We start from the raw sequence: 14,517 nt of genomic DNA, 5'->3' as shown, positions 1-14,517 counted from the left end.
GCCTTGAAAAAACAAATTTGACCGTTACTTTTACTTTAGACATTACTTTAACTTTAACTTTTGATGAAGAAACTGGCCGTATAAGATATGACATGAAGCACTAGTACTAATGTCATACGTATGCAACAATAGGTATGAAATCAAAACTACAACATACATACAAAATTTATTTCAACTAGAATTTTTCATAAAACTTTTATCAGTTTATTCTTAATAATATATAGAAGAGATTTAAATAATAAAGTTACGGCCTACGTCGCTGAGCGTCAACACATGCGAACTGATATAGATGAGGCAACTAAAACTACACAGTTAAGTAACGGTTGGTATATAAATAAATGAAGCTAACACTAACGAATTACAGTTTTCTAAAATATTCATTAACCATAACAGTCACGACGTAGAAAACAAAGTATTTCTGGTAATCTTGAGCTATTGTTCTCAGAAAAAAAACTTAAGGCAAAGCTCCCGACAGTGGAGAGCAATTAAGTAGCCATCGATTTTCTAAGCTTTTCCTGAGGTCTTTTGCAGACACTTGGCAAGTCCTCAAAGAGTATTCCAAAGCATCCTATGTTTGGAATGTAATCTTTATTCGGCATAGCAATTTGACGTCACAAATCCAATACTTCTTTCTAAGCTTTTTCAAGTTGCACATTTATTGACAAAACCTCAAAAAACTTACACTATCAAGGAACTGCTATTTATTTGCTCGCCATTGTGAGTACTGAATAAGGTATACTAAATACAACTTATGAATATGAAAAAAAAAAAAGTGGTGTGATGAGTCTCTCAATAGTTTAGTGAAACATTTCAACCCCAAGTGCCCTAACTATTGTTTACACCTACTTCATAAGACAGTCAGGTACTGGCAGAAAATGAATTTAACTTCAAGATATAAAATATAATACCCAGATTTCGAATAAACTGATTTCTTAAATGCTTGTTACAAGACAGTTTATATCTTATTCAATAAAATTTATATTCTTTGTTTATCACTTTATAATCAAAATAATTGTCAAGTGCAATTTTATTTGCATGCTTTACACTTAACATATTATTATCCTTGGTATTAAACATATGCAAGTACAAAATGGTAATATTAACACACTCTTAAGAAATATGGTGTTAAAAAGTGTGCACACATTTGCCAAGTTGACTTTAAATCTGTGTTAGCAGTAGTAGTGGGCGCCAGACAGTTGCGCAAATGCATCTCAATGCTGCTACCTACACAATAGATTTAGGTGATAAACATGCAAGTTATCTGAAGGTATGTTTTGCATATCTGATAAGTGCCCTGGGCATCAGCCTGTGACCTTATAAACTCAGTTGAAGCTAGCACTCCACAAAGCAACATCACTCATTCCTAACATAAATTATTAATGTTCCTATATACAAATGATTATTATAATAATATGTTAGTACAAATTTGTTCAATGTTTGGAATAAAATAATCACTTTCTCATGCGAGAGGTCATAATTGCTTTATAACTATGTTGACAAGGCAATTCTAAAGTGAATATTTCATTATTCACTCTGAGAATTTAAATCTTTCTGCTACTTAAAATCTAAAGTTGAACACACATTTACAAAGTAATGAGAATAAAAAGAAAACATTATTTTTTGGCTAACTTTGATGTTGATTATTCCATAAATTCAATACAAAACATGTCAAGTCAAAATTACATCTCAAACACCACAAACTGTAACAAAAATATGGATTTACTTGTCTTTACTATAATATGTATATGTAAGTATAGTATTGTGGCTAAAACTCCATTGACATGAATATAATTACAATATTATCAACAGCCAATGAAAGCTGCTCAGGTTATTTTACCGTGCTAAAAATAATAACAATGTGGTAATGATTAGGCAATAGATATTGTGACATTAATACCGAGGTTTCCATTATCCGCAAACAATTGTGCAAGAGATGTGTCAAACACAAGGCAATCAGAATTCATGATTGCTGAAGAAACTCCTTCATGAATGGAGCGAGGCATTGCTTCCCAAGTGAGCCTTCTGCGGTGCCCATTCAATTCAAGTCTATAAGCAAAGTTTTCTGCTTCTTTTCGAGATCCTATAAGTTGCACAATGGCAAAGAATTGTTGATGTCCATCAAACTTCTCTTGTTTTTCAAGTACTAACATAAAGTGGTGATTAAAACATGACTGCATCATAACCCAATCTACAGCTCCAGGAAGGTTAATGTCGGTCGCTAGGAACACAATATCCTCACCCTGGAGGGTAGTTATGCTTTTATGTGACATCATCAGGTGTGGCATCACTTGGTCGAGGCCTCCTTGCCACTTGCACGAGGCACCAGGACAGGGGCAAGAGTATGGCCTGAACTCGCAAGCTTCTTCATGCTCAGCCTTCTCGGTGTGCACAAGAGTTACGGTACAGCCAGTGTTGGAGTGTTTACAGGGGAACATAACATTGCTGGCGACTTTCTCCATGGCGAGGTTGCGTATGTTGCCGAGCGGGCCGCGGCACGTCGGGCAGCAGGACAGCTTGGGGCGGCAGCTAGAGCACACCAGGTGCCCGCTCTGGCACTGCAGGATCGGCGGCAACACATAGTCGAAGCACACGGGACACTCGAACAGCGAGGCGAGGTCGGCGGACATGGCGTTCGGCGCGTTCACCAGTGCGGGCACCCCGGGGACAGAACAACTGGAACTGCTAGCTCCGCGCCGCTTGTTGTTTGTGCTCATGTCACCGTCACGCGCACATAAAACCCGTCTGTCGACGATGACCTTACCTCTTCGCCGTGATTCACAAAAGTTTCGCCGCGGGATATATCATTTGTAGCCCTCCTCAGCTGATTCTTTCCGCCTAGAGGTCGCGGTGAAGTAAGTTTCCATCACAGTTCTTGAGGCCAATGTTATTCAGTACATACGACGTGATTAGAGTGAACTATTCTCTGTGGGATTTAGGGCGATTGATGCAATCAGTACTTCTTTTCAACCTTCTAGAATTTAATACATATTTACTGTTTTGAGTATGTGTAAACAAAAAATCAATTTTTGCGAATGTTCTAGTTCATCACAAAAGGACGAAATTCGTCGTAAATCCCAATGACGGCCAATCGAACTAAACTCACAAATGACATGACAGAACCATGATGTCACACCATAGAGTAGATATACTATAGACTATGACTATAGCTACATCATAGACATAATATTAGTAAACAGGACTGCGCATATAAACCCAAAAAACGAGCCGAGTGAAACAGTTAGTACGGAGGCTGTCTGTCCCTTTCTAATAGGGTGACTATGAGATTAAGCTTTGTGAGACAAATCCGAATTTGCTAAGATTATTAAACATAGATTAGTATTGAAGTTTTAACTTACGCAGTTTGTGACCTTAAGATATTAATAAAGGCTTTTAATAATTAGCGGAAATTAGCAGTATAAAAGCAGGAAGATTCGAAGTGAAGACTGTTTTTTTTGTATTTCTACTTCATATATAGACTGCTGAGCCATTTATGTCGCCTTTCTTCATTTTTTGGGAAGCTATAACAATAGTACAACAGTTTTAAAATCCATCACCCATATTTTGACTCGTTACAAGAATTCATGGGCACCCTAGTTGTTTGGTTTACGAAAATGTTATTATTAGCTAACCTGTGGAACGATATATTGCAACCACCATAGGATTCACTTTTGCAAGTAGAAACGCAACACTTTTTCACCATTTTAATAGTTTAAATTGATTTAATACAAAAAAATATAAACAAAATTTTAAATGCTGATTACGCGCCAAGAATGTTCAGGGTTACCGCTAGAAAATAAAAAAAAGCAAAATAAAAATTTATGTTGTTTATGTTTTAATAATAAATACGAATAAATTAATGCGATTGTTATTAATTTGTTGACTTACAATTGTTAAAATAAGATAAAAATATAAGTGATTCAATTGTTTTTGGGAAGACAAAACTTTTGATCACAACATTTTTTTTTATGCTGGCAAGGTGTTAGAAAGAGACAAACAGCCTCCGTTCGAACTATCCCTCTTGGCTCGGATTTGCCTCTGTGTATTATGCAACCAATTTAGTATCTTATTGCGTTAGAATAGAGTTCATTTTCGTAAATATATATTTTGAGCGTGCGCAATCTTGTTTAGTAATATTATATCTATGAGCTACATAGACCAGCTGACGAGTTTGATATTCTCGTTTGATGGACTGTGGTAGAAAAAAACTACCATGCGCAATAAAATGCACATCACATATTCAAAGTAGTGTTTTCAGAGGTTTTGGAGTAAGTTGATGATGAAAACAATAAATACATCCAGGAAAGTAGATACTCATATGTATTAAACTTACTAACGTACTGAAAGATTTAATAAAAACAAAAAACCTATACCTCTCTCTATACTTTACCTATATATTAAGTAGGTATACCAACCCACTTTATTTTATTAAAATAATCACTAAAGAAAACACCCTCAGTTTTTTTGTATATAAGATTTTTATTGTTAAGACATTCACCCAAGGTTTCAGTTTCTACTGTATAGCCTACCATTTTCGCATAGCTGCTCTGGATTTCTCAGACACTGATGACAATGGAAATGGGACCATTTACTGCCGGAGTCATACGCGAAGAAACATTCGAATTGAGAACCTCCTCTTTTTTTGGGAAGTCGGATAAAAATACGTATTGATCTTCTGTCTTAGAAGCTGTAACCACTGTTAGCTGAACCACAATATTTTTTAAAATTGTATTGCTGTTATATATAATTTCTGTAAATTACATTATATAACTTTAAAGTACCTACCTAAACTGCACGCTGCACTTTTCATAATTACAGTTGGGAGGGTATTGTTTGACGTCACAATATTAGCGGATATACATGATATACATCGAGCTTAGAATTATACGGATATATTGTACTATTTGACGCACGCGATTTCTTAGAAAATTTGTCAAGAATAGCGCTGTTATCTCAACAAACCAGCCATGCTGCTACACATTGTTTCTATGAAACGAATTTCACTGTTGACAAACCTTTGATAAGTATTTAAATGATTATATTTGCGAAAATGCACTTATACATTGTTGAGATGGCAATTTCGCAAATTAACCATCAGATGAGCAGAAACCTTATTATCTTTCAGCGTATAGTTGAGTTTAGAACACCAAAGTAAGATGTCTGGACTTCGTCTTCGTCAAGTAAACCATTATTTTCAACACGATGAAACACCTTATTCATTTTAACGGTAGAGTAAATATGACAAGCCTCTGCCTCGTTGCCTCGTTGCTCTAGCTGTCGCAAGTGCGGCTGCTGAGCACGAGGTCTCGGGTTCGATTCCCGAGTCGGGCCGAAATCGCTTTGTGGGTTTTAGAAGACTTTCACAAAGCAGCCCGGAGCCTGGAAGCTGGTGATTGATACACCCGTGCATCGGAGAGCACGTAAATGTCGGTCCTGCGCCTGATCTCTTACCGGTCGTGTCGGATTGCCGTCCCATCGGGTTATGAGAGTGAAGGAATAGTGAGTGCACCTGTGTCTGCGCAAATGCTCGTGCACTTTAATATGTCCTGCGTAGTTGGCTAATCTCTTTACATGAGAACAGCCGCCGTAGCCGATAATCGGCTAGGAGGACATCATCATCATGACAAGCCTGGACAAACAGAGTCTCGGCATAGCATTAAAATGATCACCCGTTCAGGTGGTGGCGAGTGCAGTTAACTTGCTGAATGATGTGATCCTTTTTAAGCTGCCCGTCCTACGATGTGGCTATCTCCAATCCCGACACATTGTCGTCCCATCGGCAGCCCGGTTGAGGGAATAGAGAGTGCGGCTCTCTGTCTGCGTACCTACACGCTTGTGAACGATAATTAAGCCAGGGGCCTGATTATCCTAAGTTAATAATATCAAAATTATTAATAAAAGATCAGTGGCGGATTTACCCATAGGCCAAGTAGGCCAGTGCCTAGGGCGGCAGATTTAGAGGGGCGGCAAATTTAGCAAATTTTTATTTTTTATCAGATTTTTTTTAATAATTATACGTGTACACAATCCATATTGTCTGTCACCATTAACTGATTGTTAAGATGTTTTATTTCAATAGAAATTGTTTCTATTGTTTTTAAACTGTTAAGTGTAAAAAAAAATATTTAACAAAAACAATGTTTACTGACCACTGATTATTTTGTCTGTGTTCATATAGTGAAGGTATTTTTAAGTCATGCCTTTCCCCACTTTATGATTATTACATGCTGCTGTTTTTGACCCCCGACGCAATAAGAGGGGTGTTATAAGTTTGACGTGTCTGTCTGTCTGTGGCATTACAGCAACCGTACGAATGAACCGATTTCAATTTAGTTTTTTTTTGTATTACAGGTGTTTTACGGGCGAGTGTTCTTAGACATGTCTGATGAAAATCGATTGAGCCGTTTAAAACCTCCGTTTTGTTTTGCCTGTCGAATAAACTTGTTAGGCAGTATTGTAGCGTGGGGGGGGGGGGGGTCACATAGCAAATGCCCCGGGACGCACGATTTAGGGGGCGGCAAAATTAAACCATATTTTTTTCTTAAAATAGATAATTCAGAATTTCAGAAAAAGCCGCCCGCTTTGGTCATGTCCTGTCAATTTTCGGGTTCACCCTTTGCATCCCCAAAAAAATTCGCGCTCGCTGCGCTCGCGGCTCCATGTCAAATTTCTGGATTTATCGTTCTTAAAATATAAATCAAAATCTGTTCAGTTTACCTATCGGTTGTAGTGGTATTGTTAATGATAATTGTTAACCTGAAAACCAGATTCCCACAACCTTTTAAGGGCTGCATGTGCCAATACATAATTGTACCCAAAACTTGGGGGCGCCAAAATTGCCTCCTGCCCCGGGTGGAGGATAGCCACGCTACGCCACTGTTGTTAGGTCAACATTAAACTCTTCAGTGCATAGCGGGTTGCAAAAATAATCTAGCAACTGACAGAAATATCATTAAGTTTACAATCATACTAATAACGGGATTAAACTAACGTATTGAATTCCAAAAGTCAGTAGGGGCGGCAAAAATTGAATGGCCTACTAGCGGCAAATTTGCAAATCCGCCACTGTAAAAGATCAATCGTATTCCAACAATATTTCATTGGTTTGTGATTGGTCTGCGTAGTCTGTAGTTTGCTCTACAATCATATTGCAATCGTAAATCTTTTGCAGACAAAATTATTGGGTGCTAATTAAACAGGCTTCTTTTTAATATCATTATTCGCCCCCAAAAATGTATGTTGCCTTCTAAATCACTAAGTCAGCCACAATTAATAAAGCGTCGAGCATCTAAATAATACTATCTTAGCCACGAGTTATCTTCCACTCTAAATACAACTCAGCATGATGGTTATTTTTTGCATCTAAATTTGTAGCATGCATTCTAACAGTAAACTTCTTAAATACTATTAAGTGACATCATAAAAATATTTATTTAGCTTCTTATTTTTTAACTCGTACCTACTGCGTTTTTTGTTTAAAATATAACACATCCCATATTAATTGACCCAGCATGGAAGTAAGCATGCAACATGCCGCAAGCATGGCTTCTGTCACGGCTCCGGCGCTGCGGGGCTCCGGCGGTCCCATGCGAGCTTATCGTCGCAGATGGTTTTCACGCTCACCACCGCAGCTTCGGCTTGCTGGCCGGCTCCGCCGGCCAGCCTCAGCTCGCAGGCCGCCTCGCCCCTCCGCGCCTACGCTCTTTTGAATTGCACTCTAGGGGTAGGGCAGACAAGACTACGTGGAGTCGGTTTTGCAGCGATTCGTTTTCGTCACTATATAACTTCAATTTTTAATACAATATTTTTTAATTGAAGGTTATAAATGGCAATATGCTAAATAAAATGAATCCAAATTAAATTCTACCATAAAAAAAAAACTTTTTGGAAAAATGAGGCCGGGTTAGTAAATTAGATGACAATCTATATATGTTATGGACCAAGTGATAAATTGGGCAGGATACATAATGCCCGGTCATTATGAATAATGCCCAATATGAGAGTGCAATTTGATAATAATTATTCAAATAATCAAATTGACCGGGCACTATACATATTGCCCGTGAACTTTTGGCCAAAGTAATACTAACATATTTAATTTCATTTTTTTTATTGTTATTGACATTTAACTTAAAATAAACTAAATATTAAACCACTTAAATAATCAGCCTCATGATTTGGATTAATTATGAAGGACTTCTGCCTTAAAAATCCACTAGTTTTTGCATTTAAAAGTTAAGGAAAGTCATATTAAAAATATAACATAAAATATAATTAAATTTAAAACCAAAAATTTACAACGTATCTTTGTTTTATACAAATGACTTATTATTATAAAACAAAATAAACTAAAGTTTAAGCGATCGGACTCATTATTTGGCATAATTAACTTTTATTATTTAGCTTCTCTAAATAAAAGTCACATAGAAAATATAATTAAAATAGGGTGCTATTTAAACAGGCTTCTTTTTAATATCATTACTCGCCCCCAAAAATGTATGTTGCCTTCTAAATTACTAAGTCAGCCACAATTAAATTTGTAGCATGCTAAACTAAAGTAAACTTCTGAAACACTATTAAATTAAATCATAAAATATATTTATTTAGCTTCTAATTTTTTTACTCAGTACGTTTAAAATATAACACATCCCATATCAATTGACAGAGCATGGAAGTAAGCATGCAACATGCAGCAAGCATGGCTTCTGTCACGGCTGCGGGGCTCCGGCGGTCCCATGCGAGCTTATCGTCGCAGATGGTTTTCACGCTCACCACCGCAGCTTCGGCTTGCTGGCCGGCTCCGACGGCCAGCCTCAGCCGCGGCGGCGAGCGCTGAAACTACCTGCACCTCAGCTCGCAGGCCGCCTCGCCCCTCCGCGCCTACGCGGTTTTGAATTGCACTCTAGGGGTAGGGCAGACAAGACTACGTGGAGTCGGTTTTGCAGCGATTCGTTTTCGTCACTAAGTTCAGATTTTAATACAATGTTTTGAATCCAAATTAAATTCTACCATAAAAAAAGGAGCCAAGAAAAATGAGATCAAGAAAAACGAGGCCGAGTTAGTAAATTGGATGACAATTGTCCAATTAATAATTTTGTGGCTAGACTTATAATTTCCCATTAAAATAGAACATATAATTTAAAACAATAATCATAAAATATGTAGCAAGTAACAGGATTTATTTATTAGAACAACTGCCACCGTCGCACCGCATAAAATATAGCTTTATTATCAATTTGCCCAACTATCATGTAGCAATATAATAATGCCCGTGCAATATGATAAATAATGAAGTTAAGATAGTTATTAATCACTTGGCCCGATAAAGCTAGACATTATTCATAATGCTCGGGCATTATAAATAATGCCCGAATTAATCACATGGTCCATAACATATACATATAATAAATCTGTAAAAAAACTGTGTCTGTACATTGAATATATTAAAAAAATAATAATTGGGTGGGGTTTAGAAACAGTAATGGAGCACAAATCCAAAAAAAAAATTCTGTCTGTATGTCTGTATGTCTGCATGTCTGTATGTCTGTATGTCTGTATGTCTGTATGTCTGTTTGTTTGTACACGCTAATCTTCCGAACTACTGAACGGATTTCAATGATTTTTTCTTTGTTGTATCAGTATTAAGCCTGGTCAACATATAGGCTATAATTTATCTTCGAAACTTGAAGACCTGATGCAGAACTCCAACAGACCAACAAAACTATAAGAGATACAAAAATGGTGCCATGGCAAAAATTGTTTCATGTGATGAGCATTTTTAGCTGAGATAATAAATTTGAAGATCTGGAACACCTGATGTGGAACCCCAAGGGCCCAGCTTCTCTGTACCATATACAGGTATGATGTTTTAGCAAAAGTTGTTCAATTTGATAAGCACTTTCTATTGACTTGTACAAATTGAAGATCTAAAACACCTGATGTGGAACTCCAGGGGCCCAGCTAGACTATAGCATATGAAGATATGACGTTTTAGCAAAAGTGGTTCAATCTGATAAGCACTCTCTATTGACGTATAAACATCGAAGATCTGGAACACCTGATGTGGAACTTCAAGAGCAATACTACACTTGAAATGTATAGAAATGAATGTTATGAAATAGGTATGGCGAATCAAAAAAAAGTAATTAGTCCGTCTTTTAGATAACCCTTAAATAATGGACACGTATTTTTCTTTTCTCTCTCTCACAAACAAATAATAACGAATATACAACACGCTTGAATTTTGTGTTAAGTCACTGCTTAGTACAAATTTTACATACCTAGACGTGGCGTCACGAGCCCCCACTCTCCGACTTTGTTGCGTTATATCTCATTATTATTTTGTATGTCTCTTCCAGACCTCGGGACTACAGAGTTCCGAATTTTTGGGAGGCAAACGTGGGGCCGAAGCCAACACGCTGAAGCCCTTTTGAGACAACTTTAATGAAATGGTGACACAAAACCGACGATTATCCCTTTATGCACTATAGAAATGAACCCAAGGACAATCCCCGGTGGACGTCGTTAAAAAAAGACAATCCCCGGTTCTGTGCTAAACTATTGCTAACTATGGAGGAAAAGTACTTGGGCTATTGTGATGGGATGTTAGTAGATGACAATGTATTAGGTACATGTAAAAATGGCAGGTGGAGACTTGCCACCTCACTTACTGGGCCCCCGGGAACCAGTCACTGAATAGCAACAAGAGGGCAACAGGTACATGAGCGGCTGTAGGGTGAGGATACCTCGGTGGGCTTTAAACGATGATTACGCGCTCCCTGTGCTTACCATGAGGCACCTATTCTCCGAGCAGGGCTACTAATCCTGCTCTAGCGACTCCACTCTGGACGGCCAAGCCAAGCCAGAGGCGTGAGACCTACCCCCGTCATGGTTCACTCCGACCGGCCGGAGATGGGGGACAGTATACTCTCCCTGAAGAACTCAGTATATATAGCCCCGCGGGGTCGCTACTCCCCGTCATCAGCCTCAGATGTCCTGCGGTGCCTGTATCTCATTATTATTGTCGTTATTATCTCAAGAGCCTTTGTCCCAATTATGTTAGGGTCGACTTCCAGTCACGATGCAACTGAGTACCAGTGTTTTACAAGGAGCGACTGCCTATCTGACCTCCACAACCCGGTTACCCGCTCAACCCAACACCCCTCGGTAAGACTTACTGGCTTCTGACTACCCATAACGTCTGCCAAGAATGTTCAATGACAGCCGGAACCTACAGTTTAACATCCCCTCCAAATAACGGTCATTGGTATCCAAAATATACGTAGAAAGTACATACGAACTTAGAAAAGTTGCATTGGCAGGCACTTGCCAGACCTGGAATCAAAGCCGCACGCTCATACTTGAGAGATTGGTTCTCTACCCACTAAACCACCACGACTTCCACTAAGTCACCACGACTTTGTCATCTATTTAATGTTTTTTTACGTAATAATACGTGTACCTAATATTTTTGCCACTCACAACTTAAATGCGGACTAATTAGAATCACCACTTTTATCCCTATGGTCACGTCTATTGCGGTTCAGTTCTCAGCGTTTTGTTTAGTCTGCTGTGCTTTTGCCGTTAAAGTACAAAAATTAAATATATGGAACGTTTCTAATGGTTATGCGTATTCCGTTGTTTCCAAGTCAACGGGCCCTTAAAATTCAATATCAGACTATTCAGATCTTTGATTTTGCTGACCCCGTAGTCGCTGGCATAAGGGACAGGATCCGCGTACGAAGTCGCGGGCAGAAGCTAGTGTATAAATAAGAAGGACAAGTTACAATAATTGATGATCTTTTATTGAAGCTTTCTAGTAGATGGCGTTGTAAAAAAGACGAATTAGTTTATTAGAGGCTATGTCATTTCCTCGTTGCTTAGTTATAAAATTAGAAGTTTAATGATATGTCCAATAAATAATTTTGTGGCTACACTTATTATTTCCCAAAATTATTTATTATTGAATGAGAAGGATCGTTTATTTCAAAGAAAATATATAGCGGAATGCCACATACGCTTCAATCGTAATTGAGTCGGGATTGGATCTCAGTCGGATGTGAATCGTATGTCGCTTAAGTAAAATAGCGGAATCGTGCCCCTGGGCTGATTTTAGCTCTTTCGGTGCCACGGGCGAGTGTATTCCTTGGCGCCCTTTTCCGTCTCCCAAAAATATAGGAGGTTCTTAACTCATCCGTTTTCTTTGTACCTATGTAGGGTATGCCGCACAATACCGCGTCGGCGAATTTCTAAAATTCTTTTTTTTATGTATTTATTGATGAATCGGTCATCAATCAATGAATCGTCTTAACATTGAATTTGAATGCTACCTATACTTACAGGAAACAGAAAGATTCCTAAACTCCACAAAATTTATCAATGGTGCGTACTTAGATATTTTCAACTGTCCCGTCAGAGTTATCTGACAGGCTCCTTCAGACGGAGTAACGGGTTTATCTTCTCTTTAGATAAAGGCATCACAACATGATTCATATGACACGATAACAATGCAGCCATTGTTGCAAAACGTTAATAATTCCCAAAGTGGCGCAACGGCCCTTTTCTCTTACAACGTGAGATGAATTCCAAGACCTATTTTGATTGAAATTCCGTTCACCCAGGAGCGATGTGGGTGTCTAAACGATAGCCTTTATAGAATTCTAAGTAACCACTGTAAATTGAAAATGTATATTTATTGGTATGCACTTAAACGTGATATAACTGGCATACTGTGTACCTACCTACCTACATGGTATGCTGTGGGAACAAGGTGTATCAAATAATTTTGATTCAACATTAGGCAGAGAGTATACCTACCTAATTAAAGATTAATGAGCAATGTTAGGATCTACACTAATGATTTTGCATAAGCCATAGGTATGTAGGTGCCTACCTATCTAACTATAACATCTCGGCAGCATGCGCTATTGCGACGCGTATTGCGATTATATCTTCCGTAGTTACTCGTGAATGTGTAAGATACATTATTATTTAATATTTAACTACTAGGCTTATAAAGACAGAAAAAAAATCCTTACCATTTTTATATATGTTACAGCCATAGTGATTAAATAAATATTATACATAATAACTGGTCATTATATATAATACCCAAATTGACTTTACAATGTGATAAATTAATTTCTTTATCTGGATATTATTCATAATAGGTGGTCAAAGTTAGCCAAAGTAATAAATATAGTAGGTAGGTATAACCAACTTGGTAGGTACTGACTAATTCTTAAAAAAAATATTGTCGACTTTTTTTATGATAAATCATCAAATGATTCCTCCCGCTGTGGTTTAGCAGCATGAAGGAGTGTCAGACTGTTAGTGACTTAATTAAAACCACTGGGGTTTGCTGAATCTTTTCGAGGAGCTCGTGAAACAACGCGCGCTGCCGAGACGGGCCCGTGTCTTCTAAGAGACGGAAGGACGATGAGCCACCCGAAACTCACCGCCCACAGACCCACGCCTACGATGGCCGGGAGACGTCACTCGACACCCGACGCCCGTGGTGTCTTCCACGTCCATGGCAGCAGCTGGGATGAGAGGTGTGATCTTCTCTAGCGTCTGCATGAGACGACGGCATCCCATTACCTCTCACCACAGACCATGGTTGAACCAGGGCCGGGCACGAGAGGTCGCCGCTGCCTATTGCCTCGACGAGGTCACGGCGGTGCCCTGCCCAGGAAAGGCACACCCGGGCTGTGAGGTTCATCGTGTCCTCCGGGCCGTCCGTAGTGGCCCGAGCCACACCTCAAAGAGGGGACTTTTCGCTACCATTATGGCCTGCCCTGCACTGGGCTAACTAGTCTTAGTCAGCTACCAGACACTTTAGTTAGTTAACATGAAATAATAATCTTCACCTACTTGTTTTATTATATTATCCAAGTCTATGGAGATATTATATAAAATTGCTAGTTAATGTGATTAATTCCGTGTCAATTATCACTTTATCCAAATTGAGTAGATATTATAAATAATATCTGGATAATATATATAAAATGCAGACGTTTACTTTGGCTGTAACATATATGAATACCCATATCAATCTATCGTATAGGTGTGTGTTATTTTAGGTTTTCTCAGTTTCTCATTTCTGCAACATTGCTCATGAATCTGTTGCAGGTGTCAATAAGATGGTTCTAATGGGTAAGTAGTCAGTTATTTGTTACTATAATTCAGCTTATTCCGTTCAATATAATATTTCTTTAGAATGATGTAAACATTTTTCTGTTCAAAAGAAGGTAGGTAATTTAATATTTTGAGGAGAAGAGTGTTGTAGAGCAAATAATTGGTTAACCTTTACTAAAAGAAGTTGACTCTTAAACAAGATTATAAACAATAAAAGATATTAATTAAAAAAAAAAACAAAGCCACCCTACGCAAACAAATCAAATAATCATACGCATAGTTACGCAACTATCTGTAAAAGTAAATAATTGTAACAAAGTTTGTTCGCGGCTCACAGCGTCTCGGCCGGATTGTATATGGCCGGTGGAAAAATAAATTAGTCTA

The 14,517-nt window shown here is 38.2% G+C and overlaps 1 protein-coding gene across 1 annotated transcript; it reads right to left on the bottom strand.

Annotated features, from left to right (window-relative positions):
• Positions 1-154: 154 nt before the first annotated feature.
• Positions 155-3,118, bottom strand: LOC124630871 (E3 ubiquitin-protein ligase SIAH1A-like). Its single transcript, XM_047164908.1, has one exon. It carries the CDS (start codon positions 2,712-2,714, stop codon positions 1,869-1,871), a length of 846 nt encoding a protein of 281 aa, XP_047020864.1. The 5' UTR covers positions 2,715-3,118; the 3' UTR covers positions 155-1,868.
• Positions 3,119-14,517: the final 11,399 nt, after the last annotated feature.

The sequence above is a fragment of the Helicoverpa zea genome, chromosome 6 (genome assembly GCF_022581195.2).
Source record: "Helicoverpa zea isolate HzStark_Cry1AcR chromosome 6, ilHelZeax1.1, whole genome shotgun sequence".
Taxonomy (NCBI): domain Eukaryota; kingdom Metazoa; phylum Arthropoda; class Insecta; order Lepidoptera; family Noctuidae; genus Helicoverpa; species Helicoverpa zea.
Note: the sequence above shows the minus strand (reverse complement) of the source record. Positions and strands in the feature narration are given on the sequence as shown.